At 45.3% G+C, this 27,852-nt stretch overlaps 1 protein-coding gene across 1 annotated transcript; it reads right to left on the bottom strand.

Moving 5' to 3' along the window:
* Window positions 1–807: 807 nt before the first annotated feature.
* On the bottom strand, window positions 808–23,659 carry Fxr2 (FMR1 autosomal homolog 2). Its single transcript, XM_005067545.4, has 17 exons — window positions 23,230–23,659; window positions 13,984–14,036; window positions 13,570–13,663; window positions 12,254–12,325; window positions 12,003–12,151; window positions 11,416–11,509; window positions 9,476–9,592; window positions 4,940–5,110; window positions 4,713–4,791; window positions 3,844–3,953; window positions 3,270–3,356; window positions 2,768–2,990; window positions 2,416–2,613; window positions 2,133–2,333; window positions 1,950–2,045; window positions 1,750–1,850; window positions 808–1,494 (listed from the first exon to the last, which is right to left on the bottom strand). Exons 1-17 carry the CDS (start codon window positions 23,308–23,310, stop codon window positions 1,399–1,401), a joined length of 2,022 nt encoding a protein of 673 aa, XP_005067602.1. The 5' UTR covers window positions 23,311–23,659; the 3' UTR covers window positions 808–1,398.
* Window positions 23,660–27,852: the final 4,193 nt, after the last annotated feature.

Below are 27,852 nucleotides of genomic sequence, written 5' to 3'. Positions count from 1 at the left end.
TGCCACTGCCTCCCAAGTACCTGATACACACATCCTGTTGTTTTCCCAGACAAGGTTTCTCTGTGTAGCTCTGGCTACACTCACTCTGTACATCAGGCTTTCCTGGAACTCAGAGATCTGGCTGCCTCTACCTCCTGAGTGCCTGAGACTAAAGGAGTGAAACGCCGTCACCCACCTAACACACAATTCTTGAGGATCCAAGTTCCCTCCAATTTGAGATTACAGCTTCTCTGAGAAGGCATTCGGACACCATCTTTAGAATCACTTTCAACCCTCAGTGTACTGTCAACCTAGGTCTGGAGTCTCCCAACCCCACAGTCACTACCTCATCACCCTTGTGACCCCAAAAGCTGAGGTCAGTGATGTGGATTCTAAAGCTGACCTCCTGGGTTCTAGAGACCATGCTGAGAGAACTCTATTTTCCCTCTGATGAAGGCCCGGCCTGTGCCCCAGGCCCCAGATAATCCGATTAAATAGCCTGCCCAGACTCTCAGCTCCTAGCAGGAACAGGTCCAGCTTCAAGCAGCCCTGCCTAGCCTCCTATGACTCAGGGCTTAGGAGTGGCCCAACTCTATCAAGCAACCAAGGGGAGGGAAGAAACAAAGGCCTGAAGTCTAGTCCTCTGGACCAGAAGAATAGCTGGGCATGGAGAATTAAGTATGCAGCAATTTCCATGTATCATCTTCCTGACACAGAATGAGAAGCTAAGAATAAAGAGTAGAGAACAAGATCCAGGGACCAGTGCAGGTCAGTCCCAGAGATCCAAACAGACAAGACTAGGGACAAAGACGACATGGGAACCACGAGGCCATTGGATTTTTTTATTCTCTTTTTAAATACTGTACAGTGAAAAATAAATACGCCTTCTTATCCACCAGACAAGGTTATTCCCCCCAACTCCCTGGGGGACCTTGTCACCCCCCTTCATACACACCCCTGGTTCTACTCCAAAACCTTCCCCATGCCTCCCACCCACAAATACCCTCACTATCCCCGTCTTCCACAGTGATGAGGCCCCAGAAATGGGGGGTACAGGATGGGAGGAGGGATAGCAGGGGAACCCCCTGAACTGTCAAATCTGGGTGGGTCAAGGAGCACCCCCACCAACAGGCGGAGAATGGGGGTGCTCAGAGGTCGGGGCATTAGAGGATAAAGGCACGTCCAGTCTGATAGGGAAGGGAGGCTCCCCTCACCCTGGGGTAAGGGAGACAAGAGGGAGGGGGTATGACCCTGTTACACCCCTCCACTAGCTCCTGGAGGTTGGGGGGACCCAAGCTGCTGTGCCACCCCCCTCCCCCGTAGATAAGAGCAGCTCCAGCGCAGGTCAGTTGGACCCATGAGGGCCATGGTGGTGGGCAGCAAGCGAGATGGAGAAAGGAGGGATGTGGATTGGAGGTTTTATGAAACCCCATTCACCAAACTACCCAACTCCAAGGGGGCAGAGAGTTCCCCGTTCTCCGAGGGGCCCTTGGGAAGCTTGCTGACAGAGTCACCCTGAAGAGGAAGCAGGAGGAAAACAGAAAGAAAGCAGTTCATGAGTTCACTACAGACACTCCTGGAGACTGGGGGCTACTCCCTATTTCCCTTTGCTCCAGTCCCTCGCCGTGAGCCTTGCCTTCTGTTAGGGCCAGCTCTGCTCTATCCACTTGAACTCCCCCCATACAGCCAATTCAACAACTCACACTGACAGCAAGTTTCCTATGTCCCTGGCCCCAAATCAAAAAAAAAAAAAAGGGTAAGCTTTATCACCTTCTGTCCTGAAAGAGAATCCTCTGAGGGTTTCGTGCGTTCCAGAGGTGGCCGTTGGCGACTCTGAGACTCTGCCCGTGAGATGTAGTCTGCCACAGTCACTTAGGAAAGGCAGAGAGAATCAAGACTTTCAGAAATACAGGTCTCCATCTCCACTGTTCCCACTGAACCCAACCCTGGTTTTCCTAGAGCCAGCTGACCTGGTTGGCGGTCTCCACTGATGGACCCATCAGTTCGATTACCACGATTGCGGCGTCGGCGGCTGCGATTACGTCGCTGGGGTCTTGATTCATCTTCTGTGGAGTAAAGCAAAGTCATACACTCATCCTCTCATTCTTCATTCTTTCTCACACCACCTCTAGGAATCCAGGCTTGCCCCTCACCCAGGCCATTCTCTGTCATGTTAGGACCATCAGATTCCAGGCCTCCATCCATGACTGTCCTGTCTTCATCAGTACGGCGGCGGCGGGAACGGCGACGACGGGCACTTGCTGGAGGGGGTTCACCAGGCTCTGAATCAACTGGGGGCTCTGGTTCAGATGTGTCCAGTAGGCTGTAAGGATTACTGTCTGGATCCTTTAGCACTGAGAGGAGGGAAAGGGACTGGAGTCAGATGACCACTATTTTCTCCTTTGGGCCCACATACATGACTCCCAACTCTGATACCTGAGCTAATAGATGACGAGTTGTATCTTGAGGTAGGCCGGGGAACAGGCGGGGGTCCCCTTCCCCGGCCCCCAATCGGCCGCCTCCGGCTCTCTTCTCCACGGCTTGGGGGATCTCGGTCACTGGGTCCTGCTCTATGAAGCTCCTCTCTCTTTTCTGACTCTGTCTCAGAAGCCGTGGATGGGTCTGAGCTGGGGCCTGAAGGGCACAGAAGGTTTAATCAGGGCCACTGGTCTTGCCCTAGGAATTCCACCACCACCTCCTCCAATCTAGAATTCTTCCTGTCACTGCTTCCCCAAGTTTCCACCCAGACACCCACCTCTCCTCCACTACCCCCCCACAGTTGTCTCACCATAGGCAGGCCCGCCAGGCCTCCGGCCCCGGCCCCGGCCCCCATAGCTGCCCCCATATGTTCGGGTCGTGTGCAGGGAAGAAGAGGAACTTTCGTCTGTGGTGTAGCCAGCCTTGTCACTGCCGCCACCACCCCGTCCACTCCCAGAAGGACGGAAACCCAGCCCAATCTGCCGAAGCTGTTCATCAATTTGCAGTCGCTCCAAGCGAAGCTGTTCAACCTCCTGGTTAGAAAAAAGACAACACAAGGAGAATTAAAATGGATGGACAGTCCACTTCCTTCATGCTTCTCTACCCATATGGTCCCTGTGTAGCTAAGCTTCTGGGATTACAAGAAGGAAAACAAAGGCTTAAAAAGAATAGGACACAGACCCAGAGCCAAAATATCAACCAACAGTCCTGTTCTTCAAAAGACACACCAGGCAGGACAGCCCAACGGTTATATACTAGCGGTTCTTGCCCCTTGTTACCCCAGTTTGTCTGACGACTTCAGGCATGGATACCTGCAGATAGGAGAGGTGGTACTCTAGCAGAGCCTGCGCATTGCTGATATTCTCTCGGGTGCCAACAAATATGAAGGGAACCATTCCCTAGAGAACAGACCAAAAGAAAGATTAGAAGTCAGTTAGCTGTGATGGCACACACAAAATCTTAACACTCAGGAGACAGAGGCAGGCAGGAGAACAGGAATTCAAAGCCACCCTCAGCTACACAACCTAAGCTACATGAGATTCTGTCTTAATGCCTGCCCCCACCAAATGCCAGGCATGGTGGCAATGACTTGAGTCCCAACACTGGCAGGCAGATCTCTGTGAACCGAGTTTAAGGTCTGCTTGGTTCACAAATTAAGTTCCAGGCCAGCTAGGGCTATATAGTGAATCCCTATTCAAAAAGAGAGAAAGAAAATCAGAAAGGAAAAGATTAAAATGTTAAGCCCACTCCTCAAATAGACAACAGGATCACAGTCTACTAGGGCAAACAAAAAGTTCTGTGTTCCACCCTCTAGAGGTCCCCAGCCCTCAGAAGACAGTACCTCTAATTTCTGGAAAACAGTTTCTAGGTCTCTGTGCTCCATACCTCCTCTCTGGGGTTCTTCTTGTCGTTATCACCTTCCACACGAACCCTCACCACACCAGACTTATCGACAATCTCCTGGATCACTTTCCCATTCTTTCCAATCACTTTGCCTAAATGAATCACGGAGGATTTAGGCTTTTAATTTTGTTGTTATTATCAAGGAAATAAAAGTCTTTTATAGCCTGCTCTCTACATATATTGTACTTAATTCATTCTCCTGCTTGTAGGAATGAAATTTTTTTATTACTTTAATTTTTTTTTGGTTTTTCGAGACAGAGTTTCTCTGTATTGCTTTGGAGGCTGTCCTGGAACTCTTTCTGTAGACCAGGCTGGCCTCGAACTCACAGAGATCCGCCTGCCTCTGCCTCCCAGTGCTGGGATTAAAGGCGTGCGCCACCAATGCCCGGCCTTATTACTTTAATTTTAAATAGCTTGCTTCACATGTCAATCCCAGTTCTCTCTCCCTCCTCTCCGCCCGCACTCCCTCACCATCCCCCTCCCCTTCTAGGAATCTTATAACCTTTCTATGGGATAAAAATGCTACAGTCTGTTGGGCAATGGTGGCACACTGCCTTTAACCCCAGGACTCGGGAGGCAGAGGCAGGCAGATTTCTGAGTTGGAGGCTAGCCTGATCCACAAAGTGAGTTTCAGGACAGCCAGAGCTAAAGAGTGAAACCCTCTTTTGGAGAGAAAAAAAAAAGCTACACTCTACAATCCCTATAAATTTATCATTCCCCTTTTCTCATTCATATTTATTCCATCCTTATGAAACTTATGAAGTCCACAGAGTAGTTACATGCCCAAAATTGTTTTCAAGCCCTGCCATCCCGGCCATAACTATTCCTTTTATACACACACCCAAACTCACCAACCAGGTTCCTAGGTACTTGTACAGAGTCCTCAGAAAATTCCAGGTAGCTTCGAGCTTGCCGGCAAGCCTCAGGTGTCTATAGAAAGAGTAAACAAAAACAGAACCTGGATCCCTCTGCCATTCGATGACTTGGCAGGGATGTCACCATAGCTCAGATTAGCCTTCCACCTTACCCCCTACCTCCTCAGTCCCCCAAAGGAACAAAAGACCATTCTTTGGCTGACCTCCCCATAGATTCGGAAAGTGCAGGTCTCTTCACCCAACTCAATGGCAGTCACTCCCGGCACTTTTCGAGCCTGCTGGATGTTGGCACCATGTGTTCCAATTGCCAGGCCCATTAAGTCCTCTCTCACTGTAAACTCCTCTTGAAATGCTGCTGCCAACTGCTTACTTGTCTGAAAGGAAGAGGCAAGGTAAATCGCAGAACGTATGTCCCAGGTGTCTAGTCCTTTGTAGTTTAAATAGGGGAAAAAGTATGAAAAAAGCCAGACCCACCTGTGGTCTACTAGCCTCTGAGTCACGCACAGAAATCTCAGGCACCTTTAATACTAGGGCTTATAGGCAGTGATTAACTAATAAGGCCAGTTTGGGCTAGAAGCCATCAAAGTTCTAGATCTGACTCTAACACTAACTGGTTGAATGGTCCTCAACAAGACATACATACCCTCTGTGAGTCTATCATCTGACAAGTCCTCACAGCTGGCCTACTCTCAAGTTAGCAAGAATACTATTCCTCTTTCGAGCCCTTCCCACCTTTAGGAGTTCTCACTTTTCACTAATAAACCAATGTTTATTCTGCTTTTAAAAAAAAAGCCGAGAGACTAGCAGCTGAGCAGTGGTGATGCACACCTTTAATCCTAGCACTTGGGAGGCAGAGACAGGCAGAACTCTGAGTTCAAGACCACCCAAAAGGACTATCAAGAGGGTTAGACAAGGCTGATATCCAAGTGGTCTGTCTCTCTCTCTCTCTGTCTCTGTCTCTCTCTCTGTCTCTGTCTCTCTCTCTGTCTCTCTCTCCTGGTGGCTCTCTGGATTTTTCGAGACAGGGTTTCTCTGTATTGTTTTGGAGGCTGTCCTGGAACTTGCGCTGTAGACCAGGCTGGCCTCAAACTCAAGAGATTCACCTGCCTCTGCCTCCCAAGTGCTGGGATGAAAGGCGTGCGCCACCAACGCCCAGCCAAAACATTGTTAGAAATAACTGAATAAATTGCTGGTCATTGGGAGGCAGAGGTAGGCAGATTTGTATGTTAGAGATCAGCCTGATCTGCATAGCAAGTTCCAGGACACCCAGGGCTACACAGACCCTGTCTCAAACACCAAAACGAGTAAATTACCTATGAGTGCTTGCTACACACATTTTTTTTTTGCTGTTTACACGATCAAATTGTTGTTTAAATTTTTTTACTTTTATGTATATAAATATATGTATATAATTGTTTTGCTGCCCTGTCTATATACCATATTCATGTTTGTTGCTACAGGGGCCAGAAGAGGCATCAGTTCCTTGGAACTAGAGTTAAAGATGGTTATAAGCTGCCATGTGGGGGGGGGGCTCGGGAGGAAGGGAGGGAATGGGAGAGGGACCTGGAACTGACTTGTGAAGCAACCTTGTTTCTTATCTAAATTTAAACTGGAAAAAAAAAAAAAGCTGCCATGTAAGCTGGGCATTGGTGGTGCAGGCCTTTAAACCCAGCACTCGGGAGGCAGAGACAGGTGGATCTCTGTGAGTTCGAGGCCAGCCTGGCCTATAGAGTGAGTTCCAGGACAGCCTCCAAAACAATACAGAGAAACCCTGTCTCGAAAAACCAAAAAAAAAAAAAAAAAAAAAAAAAAGAGTTCAAGGCCAGCCTCGTCTACAAAGTGAGTTCCTGGTCTACAAAGTGAGTTCCAAGACAGCCTCCAAAGCCACAGAGAAACCCTGTCTTGAGAAAAAAAAGCTGCCATGTAAGTGCTGGGAACCAACCACTGATGCTCCTAACTCTTAGCCCCCAGTTATAGATGCATGCCCAATGTCCAGACATCCAATTCTTGTTTAGTTGGGGGTCTCACTATGCTCACCTTGGACTAATGCATTCAAACAGTTTTCCTGTCTCTCCTGAGTGAGTATCTGGGTAGAGGCAACTGTTAAACCCATGGTCTCTCATACTCTAGATAAATGCTGTACCACTAAGCTGTAGCCCTAACAGGTTTTTTTTTTGGGGGGGGAGGACGGGGGATTTGGTTTTTTGAGACAGGGTTTCTCTGTGTAACAGTCCTGGCTATCCTGAAACTCGTTCTGTAGACCAGGTTGTCCTCACACTCATTGAGATCTGCCTGCCTCTGCCTCCCAAGTGCTGGGATTAAAGACTTCCGTCAACACTGCCAGGCCCCAACAGTTATTTTAAAACACTGCCTATCGTAGGTCAGTGGTCGAGAACGTGCCTAAAGTACAGAAGGCTCTAGATTTAGTCTCCAGCTAAGAGATAAAAACAAAGGGGTTGGGAGTGAGAACAAGTAAAGGAGTATTAGCTAGGTACAGTGGTGCACATCTTTAACCCCAGCACTAGAAAGACAGAAACAGGTGTTATCTCTGAGTTTGAGACAAATCTGGTCTACATAAGGAATTCCAGGCCAGCCAAGGTTACATTGTGAAATTATGTCTCAAAGGCAAGCTTTCTTTTTTTCTTTTTCAAGACAGGGTCTATCTACACAGCCCTGGCTGTTCTTGAACTCTATGCAGAAATATCCACCTGCCTCTTCCTCGAGCTGCTGTGATTAAAGGTGTACACCACCATACCTGGGCATGACGAGCATTTCTGAAAACCTTCCCTGCCTCCATCTCCCAAATGCTGGATTTTTATTACCAAGTTTATATGGTGCTGAGCAAGCACTTTACACCTATGCCTAACTTCGATTACTTAGGCATGTTACCATGGAAAGAGAAAGCCAAGTTCTAGGAGAAAATAGTATTCTACATTGTTAAAATCTGCTTTCTGGGGCCGGAGAGTTGACTCCAAGGTTAGGTTAAGTCTTGCAGAGGACCCAGGTTTTATCTCCAGCATCCATTTAGCAGGTCACAACCACCTTTAACTTCAGTCCCAGGGGAACTAATGCTGTCTTCTGACCTCCATAGACACCATGCATGCATACAGGCAAAACACGCATACATATGTGTAAAATAAATCTTTTGTTTTGTTTGAGACAAGGTTTCTGTATAGCCCTTGCTGTCCTGGAACTTGCTTTATAGATCTGTTTGCCTCTGACTCCCAAAAGGCATGTGCCTCCACACTAGGCAAAAAAAAAAAATGAATAAAAAATATTAAAGATATATTCATTTATACACTTTATGTATATGGATGTTTTGTCTGCATGTACATTCACTCACCAGAAGAGGGCATCTAATCCCATGGGTCTACAGTTATAAATGGTTGTAAGCTACCATGTGGGTGTGGGATTTGAAGTTAGAACCTCTGGAAAAGCAGCCAATGCTCTTAACTGCTAGAGGAAGCCATCCTTTCAGCCCTGGCAAAATAAATCTTTTTTTAAAATATTGTATGTATTTATTATGTATACAATCTTCTACCTGCATTCCAGCAGAGGGCATCAGAGCTCATTCAAGGTGGTTATGAGCACGCCAGGCGTTGGTGGCGCACGCCTTTGATCCCAGCACTCGGGAGGCAGAGGCAGGCTGATCTCTGTAAGTTCGAGACCAGCCTGGACTACCAAGCGAGTTCCAGGACAGCCTCCAAAGCCACAGAGAAACCCTGTCTACCAAAAAAAAAAAAAAAAAAAAAAAAAAAAGGTGGTTATGAGCCACCATGTGGTTGCTGGGAATTGAACTCAGGACCTTTGGAAGAACAGTCAGTGCTCTTAACCGCTGAGCCATCTTTCCAGCCCTAAAATAAATCTTAGAAAAAGAAAGAAACCTGTTCGTTTGGGATTGGCAAAGACATGTATATTAAATGGAAGGAACTGATTTTTCACTTCCCAGCTCCCTCTCAACAAACTTGTAGAGTTGAGGATGTGGCTGCTTAGAAGGACACCTGTTGCTAGGCGTTGGTGGCGCACGCCTTTAATCCCAGCACTCAGGAGGCAGAGGCAGGCGGATCTCTGTGAGTTCGAGGCCAGCCTGGTCTACAGAGCGAGTTCCAGGACAGACTTCAAAGCCACAGAGAAGCCCTGTCTCGGGGTGGGGGGGACCTGTTTAGCAAGCAACAGACACTGTGCTCTGTCCTCAGCTTGGTAGGAAAAACTTGTGGACTGGGGGTACAATTCAGCATTTGAGAAACAGACACAGGCAATCTCTTTGAGGTTGAGGCTAGCATGGCCTGCACAGTTTCAGGTAAGCCAAGGAGTCCAGTGAGACCCTGTTTCAAAATAGCATTTGCCAGGCCGCGGTGGTGCACGCCTTTAACCCTAGCCAGCCTGTTTTTTACAGCAAGTTCCAGAACAGCCAAAGCTATATAGCATAGAAACCCTCAAAAACTACTATAGATACATAAATAGATAATTAGTACATTTTGGCCAAATATGATGGTATATCTTTTTAATCCCAGCACTCAGAATGGAGACACAGGTGGGTTTTTATGTGTTCGTGGCTACCCTGGCACACAGTGAGTTCCAGGACAGCCAGGGGTATCCAAAAACCTTGTCTTAAAAAAACAATACAGAACATGATAGAACACTGTCATATGGAGAGTGAGATAAAACAGTCAGAAACACAAGAAGATACAAAGGAAAGAAGGACAACATTATTCAGCATAAAAGCAGCCAAAACTTGCCTCTAGGTGCTTAGTAGCTTCCTCATTTCGGGACATAAGCAGCAATTTAGTTCGAAGGCTTCGAAAATGCATATCACCCAGCAAAGATGCCCTCTTCACAGGGGCTTCTGTAGTTGACTGGAAAGACATGAATATCAAGTTTTAAAAGCAAAATACACTCCAGGGAGCATCAGATACTGGGCACCAGAATGCCGGAGTCCCTGGAAGAAGGCTGGTGTCAAGAATGAAGTTCAGCCAGGTGGTGGTGATTCAAGCCTTTGATCCCAGCACTCTAGGGAGGCAGAGGCAGAGGCAGGCAGATCTCTGGGAGTTTGAGGCCAATCTGGTTTGTCTACAGTGTGTGTTCCAGGACAGCCAGAGCTACACAAAGAGAAACCCTGCCTTGAGAAATTAAGTTAAGGGGGCTGGAGAGATGGCTCACTGGTTAAGAACACTAGTTGGTCTCCCAGAAGTCCTGAGTTCAATTTCCAGCTACCACATGATGGCTCACAACCATATGTAATGAGATCTGGTGCCCTCTTCTGGTCTGCAGGCAACATGCAGACAGAACACTGTACATAATAAATAAATCTTAAGGGCTGGAGAGATGGCTCAGAGGTTAAGAGCACTGACTGTTCTTCCAGGGGTCCTGAGTTCAATTCCCAGCAACCACATAATGGCTCACAACCATCTGCAATGAGATCTGGTGCCCTCTGCTGGCATGCAGACATACATGGAAGCAGGATGTTGTATTTATAATAAATAAATAAAAAATAAATAAATCTTAAAAAAAAGAAAGAAAAATGAAGTTTAAAATAAGGTGTGGTAACACATGTCTATCACCTCAAAACTAGGGAAAGTAAAGCAAGAAAACTGTCACAAACTCAAGAGCAGCTTCAGCTACATAGTGAATATCAGGTCAGCTGGGGGTATACAGTTAAGACCTTGTCTCAAAGGAACAAAAAAGACATGAGGTAGGCTCCAGGGAAATTACAGCCAGTTACATAGGGGCTGGACAATTAAACACTGACAGAAGTCATTTGACAATAAAGACCAAGTACAAGGTAAGAGTTATACAGAGGATTTTGTTTGTTTTTCCCCTTTTTAAAGATTTACAGCCAGGATAGTGGTATATGCAGAAGGTAAAAGCGGGTACATCTCTGAGTTTGAGGTCAAACTGGTTTACATTGTGAGTTCTACTAGGATAGTCAAAATGTGAGCATTTCAAAAAACAAAACAAAACAAACAATAGATTTCTTTTCATGTGTCTCTCTGTGAATGTTATGTACACATAGGTACAAAGACCAGAAGAGGGTGTCAGATGCCCTAGAACTGGAGTTACAGGTGGTTGTGAGACACATTGAAAAGGTATAGACAGGAATTTCCATGGCTGACTGACTGGCAAGCTCAGGATTCAAAGAAAATATTCTGCCTTGTAAAGTGTATGGTGATTGAGAAAGATAACTGATACCAACACTTCAGGGCCACCCCTCCCCAGGTGTGCAATTAAATATACTCAATTACAGATCCTACTATATCCAAGAGCTAGAATACTTGTCTAGAGCACATAGGTTTAATCTCTCACATTGGGGGCTGAAGAGATGGCTCAGGTTAAGAGCACTGGCTGCTCTTCCAGAGGTCCTGAGTTCAATTCCCAGAAACCACATGGTGGCTCACAATCATCTATAATGAGATCTGGTCCCCTCTTCTAGCCTGCAGTCATATATGCAAGTAGAACACTAAATCTGTAAAGAAAAATGTTCTAAAGAATCTCTCATATTGGGAATTAAGAACATACATGAGGAAAACTAAAAAAGGCAAGCTCCCTGGATCCAGAAGGGTCAGGAGTAACAAAGTCACAAGTAAGTGTGAGTGCAGTCTAGAATATCCACTTCTGCAAAAGTTTATAAAAGGGAAAACTGTTGAAAAGGCCTATGTTAAACTCAAGAAAGAAAACTCACCAGAATAAAGAGCTCACTGTTTGTGATGTTGAGAAAGATGCAATTGGCTCCCAGTGCTTTCTTGAACTCTTTATGAACATTTTCATTGGAGCAGCTGCAGAGAATAGTAAAGTACCCAGTAAGAGGATGGGGACAAAAAGTAGGGAGGAGAAAAAAGATAGAACCACTGTTTTTGTTTTTTTGAGACAGGGTTTTTCTGTGTAACAGCTCTGGTTATCCTGAAACTCAATGTGTAGACCAGGTTGGGATAGAATCATTGTTAAAGAATAGGGATTAAGAAATTTGTTTTTAAAAATATTCAGAGCAGGACATGTGGATCTATGTGACTTAAAGGCCATTTTGTTTACACATGGAGTTTCAGTCCAGCCAGAGCTTGTATAGTGAGGCCGTATCTCAAAATAAACAAAACAAATACAGACAGAGGGACAAAGATGCAAAATGAAAGGCTTGCAGGTGTATCATGCAAAAAGATCCTCACAGGCCCAGGGGATGAACTGAACAAACTAAAGAGTGGGAGACCTGGGAGAAATAAGGACAGAGGCTAGCACTGTAGAGAGCCCCCAATTCCCAACCTCTCCAACACTCACGCCTCTCTGAGATCTTCAGGCACAGCCATGGTAACCTTGAAGAAGCTGCCTTTGGTTGCAAGGGGGTTGGGATTAACCGGCCGAAGTCGTTCCAGGGTGACAATCTCATTGTAGGTAGCATCACAGGCAGCATACTCAATGACATAAAACTGGCAGAAAGAAAAAAGTGTATGACCTGACCATCCATTTGCTGCCTTTCTCTGGAGAAAACAACAGTTTCAGGACATCCCCAAAGGGCTTTAGCCACTCACATCTCCCTTCATCATCCGAACCCGGGCGAGCCACCAACCACAAGGCTCCTGTTCATTGGCTCTCGAATAAACCTGGAAAAGTTAGAAATAGAGACACAGCACTGAAGACTACTCAAAAACTGAAGAAATCAAGCTAGGTGTGGTGTCACACACCTTTAATCCCAGCACTCAGGAGGCAGAGGCAGGTGGATCTCTGAGTTCGAGGCCAGCCTGGTCTATGTAGTGAGTTCCAGGACAGCCAAGGCTAATACAGAGAAACCTTGCCTCAAAAAAATAAATAAAAAACAAAAGAATTGGAGAAAGCATTCAGATACTTAAGAAGCATTCCTAAACCGGGCGTTGGTGGCGCACGCCTTTAATCCCAGCACTCGGGAGGCAGAGGCAGGCGGATCTCTGTAAATTCGAGACCAGCCTGGACTACCAAGGGAGTTCCAGGACAGCCTCCAAAGCCACAGAGAACCCTGTCTCGAAAAAAACCAAAAAAAAAAAAAAAAAAAAAAAAAGCATTCCTAAACCCACAAAAATAAAACTGGAGTAAGGAACTACTAACTGAAAGTATGGATCACTGAGTTTTAGTTATTTCATTTTCCTTGTAGAAGCCAAGAGCTTATGGCTGTCCTGACCACCACTTGTGAGCTGTGGAACACCCTACCTATAATCATGCATACACACACACACCCCACAAAATATGCCCAAGACGCTGGGCTCAATCCCAAGCCTTACTCACACTCAAACTCACATATGTATACTACCTGTAGACTAGACTTTAAGTGGATTTATCATGCACAAAGGAGAGTTCCCTTTAAACTGGTGCACCCTCAGATCACACTCATGATACAAAGTCACCACTGCATTTTACTTCACTGGCTACATGGTCAGATGTGGTGGTTCAGATGAGGAAGGAACAAATCACTAAGTTAAAAACCCAAAATCCTGCCAGGTGGTGGTGGCGCACACCTTTAATCCCAGCACTCGGGAGGCAGGCAGATCTCTGTAAATTTGAGGCTGGGCTGGACCGACAGCCTCCAAAACAATACAGAAAAACCCTGTCTTGTAAAAAAAAACAAAAAACAAAAAAAACAAAAAAACAAACAAAAAAAAATCCAGCGGGGTGGTAGTAATGCACTCCTTTGACACCAGCACTGGGGAGGCTGAGGCAGTTGGATCTCTGTGAATTTGGGACCAGCCTGGCATACAGAGTGAGTTCTCAGGCAGTCAAGAGAAACCCTGTCTTGACTACACAGAACAAAACAAAAATAGAATCCTGAGGGGAAAAGGCAAACTGACACTGGAAAGCTAGACTTCACAGGCCTTACCTCGACCTCATCACCTTCTGTGATCTCCTTATTATAGTCAGCTGGAGGTGGTAGCCGGACATCCCCAAAAGGAATCTGTCTCTCACTTTGCCAGCTACAAGACAAACAGTGACATGAAAGCTATTCAGATTGATGTAATCGTCCACCTCTTCACAAGGGGGTTACTCCCTGGCCAAGACTACTTTTATCCTTCCTGGTGGTTAAAGAGTCACAACAGGCTCTTTTTCCATAGTGGTCTTTTATCTCTTGCTACCATCAAATACCTACAACTTGCACAAAGCTATCTGCCCCTTTCTTTCCTAGAATTCTTACCCAAACTCTCAGCTCCCTGCCACCTATTGCTAGCCTCACCTGTCCCCATCTTTTCACTCTCCTATTAGGACCTAGTATTTTTGACTATTCCCAAGGTCTTACTTGTTTTCAAAGAAGATGGTGACAGAGTCTTCATGGACATCCTTCACAAAGCCCTAGAAAAAAATTTTTAGGAAACATATGAAAATATATTTAACCATCTTAGCCATCAGGAAGAGAAATCAGAAACCTTTAAAATTAAGGGGTTTAGCAGGGAATGTGAACAGTCTAAAACAGTCAGGAAGCTGTACTGGAAAATAATATAACAGTTAAGAGAAAAGAAACCATACTGACGCCGGGCGTTGGTGGCGCACGCCTTTAATCCCAGCACTCGGGAGGCAGAGGCAGGCGGATCTCTGTGAGTTCGAGGCCAGCCTGGTCTACAGAGTGAGTTCCAGGACAGTCTCCAAAACAATACAAAGAAACCCTGTCTCGAAAAAAAAAAAAAAAAAAGAAACCATACTGACAAAAATCTAGAAATAACACTGGATAAGAAAAAAGTAGAAGCTGCACCAAAACAGCTTGGAACTTGGTGATCTACTAAGGATCCCAGTTACCTCCCCATCACTCTGCCTCCTGGTGTGCAAAGCAGCTTGCCAGAGTTCAATTAAAATACCAGCAACTTTCAACAAGGCTAAGAATATCCCACAAGACAGTATATGGCTGGACTACAACACCTAGAGGACATCAGGGCCTGCCAAGAGGGAGAAGGGTCTATCCCTTGAGACCTAGGGAATTACAACCTGGATGCCCGAGTCCTTGGAGAATAACAGACACTGGAGAAGTTCAAAACAAGTAGTTTACAGGAGAAAAAACTAAAATTTAAAAGAAGTCATACTGCTGAAGGGCAAAAATAAGGGCTGAATCTGAAAATAAAATATATAGGAGACACCAATCTAATCTTGAGATCACAACTAAAGGAATCATTAAATAGTGGCTATTTCCTCTTTTCCAAAGGTCAACACTGTATATTCAACCTATAGTCTCAGTTCCTTTCTTCTCTCCCCAGTTTTCACACAAAAATTTCTAGTTTTGACAAAATACAATTCATTACTCTTTATGGTAAGAGATTTTACTTTAGAGACAGTAGCCCAGACTGGCCTCAAACTCATATGTAGCAGAGCCTTTAACTTCTGATCTCCTGTCTCTCTTCTCCCAAGTGCTGTGATTACAAGTGTGCATCACCATACCCAATTTATCTGGTGCTGAGAGTGTTTTGGGCATGCAGTTATTAACTGCCACTATACCCCCAGCCCAAAAATTGCTTTCAGTTATTATATATTACTTTGTACTTCCTGATTTTTGATAAAAGTGAAGAGAGTTTGGAGAAAGAAGAGTGCTTTTCTTTTTCTTTCTTTCTTTTCTTTTTTTTTTTTTTTTTTGGTTTTTCGAGACAGGGTTTCTGTGCGGCTTTGGAGGCTGTCCTGGAACTAGCTCTTGTAGACCAGGCTGGCCTCGAACTCACAGAGATCCGCCTGCCTCTGCCTCCCAAGTGCTGGGATTAAAGGCGTGCACCACCAACACCCAGCCAGAAGAGTGCTTTTCAACAAATGGTATTTGGAAAAACTGGATAGCCAGACACAAAAAAGTGAATTTGGTACCTTATATCATACACATGATTTATATCAAAAAATTTTTAAAGATTTATTTACTTATTATGAATACAACATCTGCCTCCATGTATGTCTGCACTCCAGAAGAGGGCACCAGATCTCATTGTGGATGGTTGTGAGCCACCATGTGGTTGCTGGGAATTGAACTCAGGACCTCTGGAAGAGCAGTCAGTGCTCTTAACCTCTGAGCCATCTCTCCAGCCCTATCTCAAAATTTTTAAATGGGGACTGAATAACTGACTCAGCAGTTAAGACAACTTGCTACTCTTGCAGAGGACCTAGGCTCATATCCTAGCCCCTACATGAGTAACTCACAACCACCTCTATCTAATTCCAATTCAAGAGGACTTGACTCTGTCCTGGCCTGTGCAGGCAACAGGTACATGTGTGGTACAAACATTCATATACACCAAATTTTAAAAATAATTTAAAAATATTTCTTTTCATTATGTGTGTTAAGTGTGTGTGTGTATGAAAGCTGAGTGCAGATGCTCAAGGAGCCCAGAATTGTTGTATACCCTGGAGCTGAAGTTATATAGTTGTGAGCCCCCGATGTAGGTGCTGGAATTGAACTCCAGTCCTCTGGAAGAACAAGTGCTTTTAACTGCTGTCTCTCTTAATTATATGCTGATAAAATACCCATATACAGACTGAGTGCAGTTTTGCAGTTCCTTTGGTTCCAGGATTTGAGAAGCAGAGAGGCAAGTGGATCTTTTAAGTTCAAAGTCTACATAACAAGTTCCAGGTCATCCATATACATAGTAAGACACTATCTCAAAAAAATGAAAATATAAAAAAAAAATCAGTTGCTGATGGGTGGCACATGCCTTTGCTCCCAGTACTCAGGAGGTAGAGGCAGGCAGATCTGCAAGTTTGAGGCCAGCCTGATCTTCAAAGTGAGTTCTAGGACAGCCAGGGCTACATAGAGAAACCCTGTCTCAAATCTCAAAAAAAAAAAAAGAAAGAAAGAAAAGAAAAGAAATTAGGGGCTTTGACTGGAATATAAAAACCCTGAATTCAATCAACATCAAAACCAGTAAGAAAGGTAAGTACTCCAAAAGGCTAACAATATTCAAGGACCAACCCTGAGCATAGTGAATGGGATAGTGGCAGAGCTTATACCAATAGAGAAAGCACAGCTCCCACCACACAGAACCAGTCAACCACCACTTACTGTACCGTTCTTTCTTTATAATGGACAATCTAAACCTGGATTTTGCACCATATAAACCTACTTTGGCTGTTCTGTAGAACACTCTTACTATCCAGCCCTGGACAGCCTATAACCTGTTATGTGCATCAGGCTGTTATATGGCCTTGAACTCAGAGATTTACCTGCCTCTATCTCTCAAGTGCTGGGATTACAGGCATATGCTAACATGTGCAGGTTTGTGTGGTAGTGTGTATGTATGTGTAGACGAGAAACCCCTCTATGTCCCTCCATAGTAATTTTTGAGAAGGAATCCTTCACTGAACTTGAACTGACCAACAAAGCCCCTGAGTTCCTCCTGTCTCTGCTGGTCAGTGCTAAGATCAAAGAGTATTGCTGCTACCCCAAGCCACTTATGCTGATTCTTAGGATCCAAACTCAAATCCTAATGCTAGCATAATAAGCACTGAGCCATCTTCCCAACCCTACACACCTGTAATTCCAGCACTTGGGAGGCAGAGGCAGGATCTCTGAGTTCCAGACCAGGCTGGTCTAAGAGCAAGTTCCAAGGACATTTAGGACCACACAGAGAAACCCTGTCTCAAAAAACAACAAGGTTTACTTATTTAATTTTATGTGTATGAGTGTTAGGTCTGCAAGCATATATGTGCATGTACCATTTGTGCCCCTAATTCCATCAGAGATCAGAAGAGTGTGTCAGATCCCCTGGGAACTAGTTATGGACAGTTGAGAGCAACTATATGGGTGTTTGGAATTGAACCCCAGTCCTGAAAGATCAACAAGTACTCTAAACCCATAAGCCAACTCTTCAGCCTCCTGCTACTTTAATTTTCCTTTTTTTTTTTCTTTTTTGAGACCGTCTTTCTTAGAGCCTAAGTATGGATTAGTTACTACATCCTGGCTCTGTTCTCAGCATACTTATTCCTTAGCATACTTTTTAAAATAAATTTCCTCAGAAATGTTTATCTTTTCTTCATTTAGAACCAATGCCCATTCCTACTAGTCTCTACATAGGAACTCTTCCAAAGCACTGGGCCCTGCTTCCCTGTGGGTTGTTTAGCTTGTTGAAGACAGGATCTCACCTAGAATTCACATGTAGGTAAGGATGACCATGAACTCCTAGTCCTCCAGTTTCCACCTTCCAAGTGCTAGATTACTGGGATACATCAGCAGGCCTAACCTTTTATCAAACTTTTTTTTTCTGTTTTGATTTTTCAAGACAGGGTTTTCTCGGTGGCTTTGGAGGCTGTCCTGGAACTCGCTCTGTAGACCAGGCTGGCCTCAAACTCACAGAGATCCACCTGCCTCTGCCTCCCGAGTGCTGGGATTAAAGGCGTGCACCACCACCCAGCTTTACCAAATTCTTTATCCAAATATCCAACTCCAAGAACTTTACCCCTAGGGTAAATGTAGTAAGAAAGACAGAGAAAACAGGCTTGGTGGCATATACTTCTAATCCCATCACTAGGAAGGCTGAGGCAAGTAAATGTGAGTTCAAGGCCACCCTGATCTATACAGCCAGTGAGTTCTAGGTCAATCAAGGCTATATAGAGATTCTGACTTTAATAAACAAATGAATAAATTAATAAGTAGCGCCGGGCGTTGGTGGCGCACGCCTTTAATCCCAGCACTCAGGAGGCAGAGGCAGGCGGATCTCTGTGAGTTCGAGACCAGCCTGGACTACCAAGTGAGTTCCAGGACAGCCTCCAAAGCCACAGAGAAACCCTGTCTCGAAAAACAAAAAAACAAAAAAAAAAAAAATAAGTAGCAAAGAACTCCTGAGAGTGGGAGAGGATCAAAGTCTTACTAGATTATCAAGGTATTTATCATTTACCAAAAACATCCTAATTAGAAAAAGGAAGTAGAAGAGTCATCACTTGCCTGTCTCTCAAATAGAAATTCTCATTCCTAGATATACTCACAGTCATTCACAAGGGCCATGTCTAAGGCTCTAATTCTCTACCATGTTGAATTGGTCCAAAGTGAGTAGCAATATGACCATCTTTTTTGCTAACAAATAATGACTTTCCGGGTGAAATGCTAAACTCAGAATAGAATCATCCTCCTTCTGCAGTGTAACCCAATGCCACTAACCCTTTTACCTCCAGCACTTTCACCCTTCAACTATTCCAGAATAAACTCTCTCCAACATCATATTCCAGCCCTACCCACTCACTTCAGATACAAGGTTTTCTTTGGAGGACAACGGTGATGGAAAGTTCTGTTTGGTCTATGCCACTGGAGAAACAGGCATAAGCATAACCATAAACATAACATAAAATCTGTTAGGGAAACTTCTAAATCCAGCATTTCCTGGCTTAGCTTTCTGGGCTTAGCACTGTCAAATGAAAGAAGAAAGCTCTTAAGTTTCTAGACACCTCAGTTTCCTTAAACAAAAAGATATGAAATTAGTCTCCATCTCACCCCTCAGAAGAAAAGGAATTCCAGGACAAAAGAGCCAAGACAAAAAACATGTTTTGAAGTTGATAATGTCCCATTAAGAAAAGAATGCTGGTCAGTTGGTGGTGGCACACACCTTTAATGCAGGCACTAGAGGCAGAGGCAGGTGGGTCTGAGTTCTAGCTACACAGAGAAACCTCATCTTGAAAAACAAAACAGCAGCCGGGCGTTGGTGGCGCACGCCTTTCATCCCAGCACTCGGGAGGCAGAGGCAGGCGGATCTCTGTGAGTTCGAGGCCATCCTGACCTACAAAGCGAGTTCCAGGAGAGCCTCCAAAACAATACAGAGAAACCCTGTCTCGAAAAACCAAAAAAAGAAAAAGAAAAACAAAACAGCAAAGAAACAAAACAAAATAAAACACATTATGGGGCTGGAGAGATGGCTCAGGATTAAGAGCACTGGCTGCTCTTCTAGAGGACCTGGGTTCTATTCCCAGCACCCACATGGCAGCCCACAACTATCTGTAACTCCAGTTCGAGGGGATCTGGCTCCCTCACAAGCAAACAAGCAGGCAAATACCAATGCACATGAAAATAAAAAAATTATTGAGGGGAAAAAAAAGAACCAAAGTATTTTTTAAAAATTATGATGCTAGGGTTGTGGTGTGTAAACTTGGGAATTGGAGGCAGTAATACCAGAGTTCAAGGTCATCCTCAGCTAAAAGCCAGACTGAATCACCTGAGACTCACCTTAAAACAAAAAAGGAGAGCTTGATAAGATAGTTATAAAATAACTCAAATCTTAGATCTGCTATCTGCCCTGGAAAAAATCAATAAAACACAATTTTGAGGGCAGCAAAGAGAATCTCCCCAAATTTACAGATCTAAAAGACATGTTAACACTCCTTGACTCACATCAAAGTTTGCTGAGTCATGAATATTAATCAGCGAGTTTGGAATAGATAAGCAATCTCATTACACTGAATTTAGGAAAGTGCCAGTTCGTGGTGGTGCTCACCTTTAATCCCAGCACTCCAGAGGCAGGGGGAATCTTTGTGAGTTCAAGGCCTGGTCTACAGAATGAGTTCCATGACAGCCAGGGCTACACAGAAAAACCCTATCTTGAAAAACAAAACAAAAACCCATATATGAGTTTAAGAAAGATTAGTCCAATTGCAGGGAATTGTTTTAACTCAGTCATGGGGCAGAAACTGCTGAAGTAGCTAGAACACAAGATTTAAATTGCTAGGCTTAAATAAATACTAATAGATACTGCTTAAATAAATACTAATAGATACTGCTAACTCTGTATCAAAGAATCTGGCTCCCTTCACTCAAATCTGTCACTGCTATGACCCACAGGTAAAAAGGAAAAAAGATTCAGAGACTATCTGTTGGATACTGGATACTCAGCTATGTAACAGAAAATATACCATTCCCAATCATTTCATAGTTCTTTTGAACTCAACACTAATCTCTCAGCTGTGCATGGCTCCCATGCTATCTAGAACAAAAATTCTCATCTTGATCCCATACTCAATGTAAGAATCATTTTCCGGGGCTGGAGAGATGGCTCAGAGGTTAAGAGCACTGCTTGCTCTTCCAGAGGTCCTGAGTTCAATTCCCAGCAACCACATGGTGGCTCACAACCATCTACAATTCAATCTGGTCTCCTCTTCTGGCATGTAAACAGAACATTGTATATGTAATAAATAAATAAATCTTTAAAAAAAAAAAAAGAATCATTTTCCAGGGCTGGGTGTTGGTGGTCCACGCCTTTAATCCCAACACTTGGGAAGCAGAGGCAAGTGGATCTCTGTGAGTTGGAGGCCAGCCTGGTCTACAGAGCAAGTTCCAGGACAGCCTCCAAAACAATACAGAGAAACCCTGTCTCAAAAAAAAAAAAAGCAAAAGAATCATTTTCCAAATTGGGCGTGGTTGTGGATGCTTTTAATCCCAGTACTCAACAGAAGCAGACCCATCCCACTGAGTGTAGGCCTGCCCCGGCTACATCTACACAGTGAGTTCCAGGACAGAGAGGGCTACACAGAGAAACCCTGTCTCAAAAAAAACAAGCAAACAAACAAAAAACATAAATGTGTCCTATCAGAACCTGAAAGGAATCAGAGACTTTTGCCACAGAAAACAGAAATGTTACAAAGACATTCTGCCATTCAGAAGAAAAAGTACCAAGAGTTAGGAGTGATAGTGTCAGAAATCAGCTGGGAGCCTTCTTCAGCTATCCAGAGACTAGGTGGAGATGAGTGGAGATTACACAGGAATACAGAAATCTCAAGCCAAGGGCTGGAGAGATGGCTCCAAGGTTAAGAGCACTGGCTGCTCTTCCAGAGGACACTGATTCAATTCCCAGCACCCACATGACAGCTCACAACTGTCTGTAACTCCAGTTCCAGGAGATCTGACACCCTCACACAGACATGCATACAGGCAATACACCAAAGTACATAAAATAAAATTTAACAAAACATATCAAGATGAATAACCCAACACTTAATTGAGAGGATACGTTAAGATTAATAGATATGTACACCCATGTGCACTGGGTAAAGGGTAAGGAACTTAATCAGAAAAGGCAAGCAAAAATGGCATGGCATTTATAGTGAGTAAAATCCAACTTATCAGTCAAAGTGGGGGCAGAAACCATCTACAAGGGCAAGCACAAGTACTTCTTCAGCTACAAAAAGATACAGTTTCATAGTAGTCAGAGAAAGTTTCCAAGGGTATGAGAAAAGCAGAAAGGTCTCCTGGGGTGGGGATGGACCTGAGGAGAATCAGGTGAAGGCCGTTCCTCTAACTGAGCGGAAGCCATGAAAATCCCTCTTCAGAATAAAGAGTAAAGGAGGGATCAAAAGTTTCTGGGACAATTCCACACATTAAAGTCAAAAGAGTCAGGCAGTGCTGGAGGCAGAGGCTATGAGCTTGAGGCAAGCCTGGTGTACTGAGCATAGGACAGCCAAGGTTACACAGAAAAACCCTGCCTTGGGATAAAAATAAACAAAAAAAATTCAAAAGAGGTTCAGAATCCCACCTATCAGATAAAGAAAAAGTTGCAGGGCAAGAATAGTCACTCTTGATCTAAACTGGAGGGAGGGGAACCCAGAATACTCAGAACAGATACAGAAGGTGGGAAGGAAAAAACAAAAGGCCTGGTCTGGTCTGTTGGCTCAAGGCTGTAATATAATCACAGATTTTGAAAGGCTGAGGTAAGAGTTCGAGTTTAGCCTGGGCTAGAAAGTGTTCCAACCCCACCCCCAAAACAGTTCAAAGGAATCACATCTTGGGCAAAGAAACGCTGAAATTAGCAATTCTGAAAGATATTCTCTTTCCAGAAAAGACTGTCAACAAGTAGAAATCTAATAGAATTAGAACAGAATCTTACTGAGACACCTTTTAAAGGAAGCTTAAACTTAAGAAAATATAGGAATGACCTAAATGTAGCTGGAGTCTAAGAAACACGAATCCATCCCGTGGTAGCTGCTTTCGGGATAAAGGTGTGGTGGGGTGACAGTCTTGTCCAACAAAACCACTTTTATGGCTGATAAAACCTGAGGTCAAGGGCGCTAAATAACACACGTGGGTTTTGATCATTTCTTCTTAGATAGGGAACTAGAATATAAGATGAAAGTTGGGTCAATGGTTTAGAGCCAGAAGGCAGAAACCTCCCTGAAGACCGAAGATCTAATATGGGACAGTGGGCCTTCCCAAGAGGGTCATGTAGGAAAAGAAAGACTCTCCCATGTGCTTGGGCCGTGGAGAGGATGTGACTGGGAACTGAATGGCTTCTCCACTAAGAAACAAGAAAAGTCAATTAGAAGCTGGGTGAAGGGGTTTCTCCGGAGGGAGCAGGAGAGCCCATCCACGCACAGTAATGACCTGCTGGTCATGCTTTCAGCTGAGGATAAAAGCAGGTGTAACAGCGGGCTCAAAAGAAACGCACGAGGGTTAACTCCCACGGTCTCCCCGGGGGGGCTTCGAGTGGGAGCGTGGGTCGAAGGTTCTAAGGGTCAGAACTGAGCTCCAGAAACTCAAGCCCGCTCCACTCTGCCCTGCCTCGGCTGGGGGAGGGGGCCGACGGGGGTGTCCCGGGTCGACGCACTGTCTCACCTTGTAGAAGGCCCCGTTGGAGCCCCGCACCTCGACGGGCAGTCCCGGCTCCACATCCCCCCCAGGGGCCAGGCCGCCCATGGCGCCGCCACCACCTCCGACTGCCCCGGCAGCGGCGGTAGCAGAGCTCTGAGTGCGGGCCGGGCCAGGCCCCCGGCGTCTCCCAGGAGGAGGAGCCGGAGGGGGAGCTGCGGGGGGCGGGAGTCGGGCCGGCCCCACGGCGGCCCTGCTACAGCCGACGAGCAGGGGGCCGGGGCCGGGCCGCTCCCCGTCCGCCGCCGCCTTGGTCTCCGCCACCGTGAGAGAAACGGCCGCCGCCGCCGTCGCCTTCGTCACCTCAGCTTCCGCCCGCCGGCGCCCCCGCTGCTGCCTCGGTCCCGGGACCCGCTGCTGCCGCTGCCGCTCCACGGCCTCCACCTCCCCCTGCCGCCGCCGCCGCCGCCGCCGCCTACTGCGCAGGCGCACAAGGCACCCGCCCGCCGTGCGCGGAGCCCGAGGGCCAAGGCGCAGGCGTCTAGGCTAGCGACCCTGCTCTGGCTCGCCAGCGCGTCAGGGCTTCCACATTCTCTTCTACTCTCTCACGCCCCCTCCTGGTCGCTTCTCTGCGCTTGCGCAGACCGAGAAGAACGCTCTCTCTCCACCACCCCAGCCTTCCGCTGTCCCTGTCCCTTCCTTTCCCCGCCCCACAACACTAGAAGCAAACCAATCGCGGGAAGGGAGGGGCCGCGCTCGTTCCTTCGGATTGGACTTCCGCCTCCACAAAGTGAGCCCCGCAGAGCCAGAGCAATTTAGGGATGGGCATGCGCCGGAATGACTGCTTGGTCACTTTCACCACCTTTGTCTTTCTTGGTGCGCACACTCCAAAGTGGGGGGGCAGGCATGGGTGGGGGAGCCGAATGGCAAAAGTGTCCGGTGCGCACGCGCTGGGCTTTGGTGTCCATGCGCATGTGTTGACTCTCTGCATCTCTAGGAGATTCAAGAGTCACGGTTCTTGGCTTGAGTGGGTTTTCTTAAGTTTTGTGAGACAGGGTTTCTTGTATCTTAGGCTGACCACGAACTCACTAGTAGCAGCTGGGGAGTGACCTTGAATTTCTGATACCTCCCAAGTGCAAAAATTACAGGAATACCTGTCATTGCCATGCTTGCCCTAAGTTGATTCTAATAAATTCAAGCCCATATTGAAAAGAAAATGCAACATGATTTGACACACAAATGCTGAGGAAAGTCAAAACAGGAAAAACTGTCAAAAAACAAACAATCCATCAAAAACCTGTCCTGGAAGATGCCTAACGATTGGGGTCAATTCCTGGACCCAGGATATGGAGATACCCCACCTCCCGCAAGGTGTGTTCTGACCATCACATGTGTAACATCCATCACTCACGTTCACCCACACATATAATAATTTTCTTTTTCCTTTTTTTTTTTTTTTAGGCAGGGCTTCTCTGTGTAGCCTTGGCTATCCTGGAACTCGCTCTGTAGACCAGGATGGCCTCGAACTCACAGAGATCTGTCTGCCTCTGCCTCCCGAGTGCTGGGATTAAAGGCGTGCACCACTACCGCCCGGCAGAGATACCTTGTTTTGAAAAAAAAAGTCCTATTAAGCATGGTAGATCTTTTCTGTAATTCTAAAATTTGTGAGGCAAAGACTATAAACTAATTAAACAAATAGAAACAACAGCTCTATCATCTATATTTCATGTATTTATTATTATTGTGTGTATGTGTGTGCATGATGTACATGTGTGGGAGGACAGCTTTGTGGAGTCTATCCTGGGCAACTTAATGAGACCCTAACTCAAAACTAAGAGGTCTATGTATTTAGTTCAGTAGTAGCATACTTGCCTTGGCAGATGTCAGACCCTAGGTGCAATCCCTAGCACTGACAAAAAAGACAAACATACATTTTCTCTCATATACAGAATCTATATTTAAATTTATATGTATACACATAAGGAAAGGGAAAGCATGGATTCTAAGGGGAGGAGGAAGGAGGTAATGTGTAAAACTCAGGTTTGCATTTTTTCTCGTAGACTCTAGATTCAACAGCATTTATACATCTATGGACATGTATATGACATGGAAACAAAGAAGGATTCTTTGAGTATCACCAGATTGGGGGAGAAATAGGTGGGCAAGTGTATTATGAGCAAGGTATTTGATTATGCTAACTAAACAAAAGGAAAAGTCCAAAACAGGCTTAAGAACTTCCAAACCTGGTCTACTGAGCGAGTTCCAGGACAGGCTCCAAAACAATACAGAGAAACCCTGTCTCAAAAAAACCAAAAAAAAAAAAAAAAAAGAAGGGAAGGTTCCTGAATGGTGGCCCAGATGGACAGGGCAAGGGTGCCCCAACCCAATACTCCTATTCGTCACCCCAAACATTTCTTCATGTGTATCCTTTGTAGTAACACCTTTAATAATAACCTGTAAAAGTATTTGCTGATTCTGTGGGCCAGCAAATTCACTGGATCCAAGGAGGGGTTGTGGGAACCTGATTGATAACTGGTTGGTCAGAAACATTGCCAAACAACCTGGGACTTTGCTTTGGCGCCTGAAGTGAGAAACAGGCAAACTATGGGGACTAGACCACAACCTATAGGATCTGCACCCTAGGCAGCAGATGCAAAACAATGGCCTTAAAGGACTTCCCGTTAGTATTAGCAATAATTAGTCTTTAGGTGTGCGGGTATGCATGTGCTTGGGTATTCATGTACTTTCATCATGGAGTGGGTATGGAGGCAAGAGTCAATGCTAAAGATTTTCCTCAGTCAGTTTCCACTTGATGGGGAGAGGGGGTGACATTGCATTTATTTGTTGGGAGCAGGCATATCATTGGGCAACTATCAGGATCCTGGAAATCTAACTAAGGCCCTTAGATTGAGTCTCATCAACATCTCCACCTTTATTGTTGTTGTTACTTTGGGGTTTTTTTTAGTTTGTTTGTTTTTTGAGGCAGATCTTTTCTGTGTAGCCCTGGTTGTCTTGGAACTGTAGACAGACAAGGCTGACCTTGAACTCACAAAGATAAGCAAGTGCTGGTATTAAAGACGTGTGCCATCCCTCCCTATTGGGCCTGTTGTTGTTTTTATGTAACAGAACTCTGCTGTATCTCAGGCCGGGTGTTGGTGGCGCATGCCTTTAATTCCAGCACTCGGGAGGCAGAGGCAGGCGGATCTCTGTGAGTTCGAGGCCAGCCTGGTCTACAAATCAAGTTCCAGGACAGCCTCCAAAGCCACAGAGAAACCCTGTCTGGAAAAAAACAGTAACAACAACAAAAAAGACAAGAGTTGCATCTGCAGCTCAGGCTCACATAGAACTTGCTGTGGAAGCCAGGCTTGAGGTTGGTTGTGGGATTTCTGTTGCTTAGGTTTTTTTTAAAGATGTATTTATTTATTATGTATACAGTATTCTGTCTGCATGTATGCCTGCTCACCAGAAAAGGGTGCCAGATATCATTAAAGATAATTATGAACCACCATGTGGTTGCTGGGAATTGAACTCAGGTCTTCAGGAAGAACAGTCAGTGCTCTTCACATCTGAGCCATGTCTCCCACTTAAATTATTTTTAATCTATGCATTTAACTTTATGCATATTTTGCCAGAATATAAGTATGTGTACCATGTGTGTGCCTGGTGCCCGGGAAATGAAAAATAAATGTTGGATCCCCAGGAATTGAAGCTAAATATGGTTGTAAACCACCACGTGGGTCCTGGGAACCAAAACCTGATTCTCCAGAAAGCATACACTGCTTTTAGTTGTTGAGCCATTTTCTAGTCATTGTTCTTATCTTATTTGGGGACTGGAAATCAAACCCAGGTCTTCCCAAAAACTAGGCAGGTAGGTGTTCTACCTAGCCCAGCTAAATTTTTTTTCTGAAACCCATGGCCTTGTACATTTTCAGCAAGCAGTCCAGCATTGAGTTACAGCTACAGTCATTTAAACACCTTTTGTTTGTTTGTTTTTTGAGACAGGGTTTCTTTTATGTAGCCCTGGCTGTCCTAGAAGTTGCTCTTTAGACCAGGCTGGCCTCCAACTCAGGGATCTATATTTGGACTTTCTTTGGACTGCCAGCTCCTGAATAATAACACAGAGACTTTATTCATTATGAAAGCTTGGCATTAGCTTAGGCTTGTTCCCGACTAGCTCTTTTTAGGGGGTGGGGGTGAGACAGGGTTTCTCTGTGCAACAGCCCTGGCTGTCCTGGCACTCGCTCTGTAGACCAGGCTGGCCTCGAACTCACAGAGATCCACCTGCCTCTGCCTCCCTGGTGCTAGGATTAAGAGTGTGTGCCACCACTGCTCGGCCTCAACTAACTCTTAAAATTTAAATTAACTCATTTTTATTAATCTTCATTCTGCCATGTGGGGCTTTACCTCTCAATACTTTAGGTCTGACTTCCTCTGAGTCTAGCTGGCAAAGTGCCTCACATTCTTCCCAGAGTTCCTATCTCTGCCTGGAAGTCCTACCTATCCTCTCCTGCCTACCTATTGGCCATTCAGCTCTCTATTAAATCAATAAATAGGTGCCTTAGGCAGATGGGATTTAAAAAAAATTTTTCACACTGTGTGACCAAATATCCCACAACAGGGATCCACCTGCTTCTGCCTCCTGAGTGCTGG

Source organism: Mesocricetus auratus, unplaced genomic scaffold, assembly GCF_017639785.1.
Source record: "Mesocricetus auratus isolate SY011 unplaced genomic scaffold, BCM_Maur_2.0 Super-Scaffold_100007, whole genome shotgun sequence".
NCBI classification, from domain to species: Eukaryota; Metazoa; Chordata; class Mammalia; order Rodentia; family Cricetidae; genus Mesocricetus; species Mesocricetus auratus.
The sequence above is the reverse complement of the archived record's forward strand: the minus strand, read 5'-3'. Positions and strand labels throughout refer to the sequence as shown.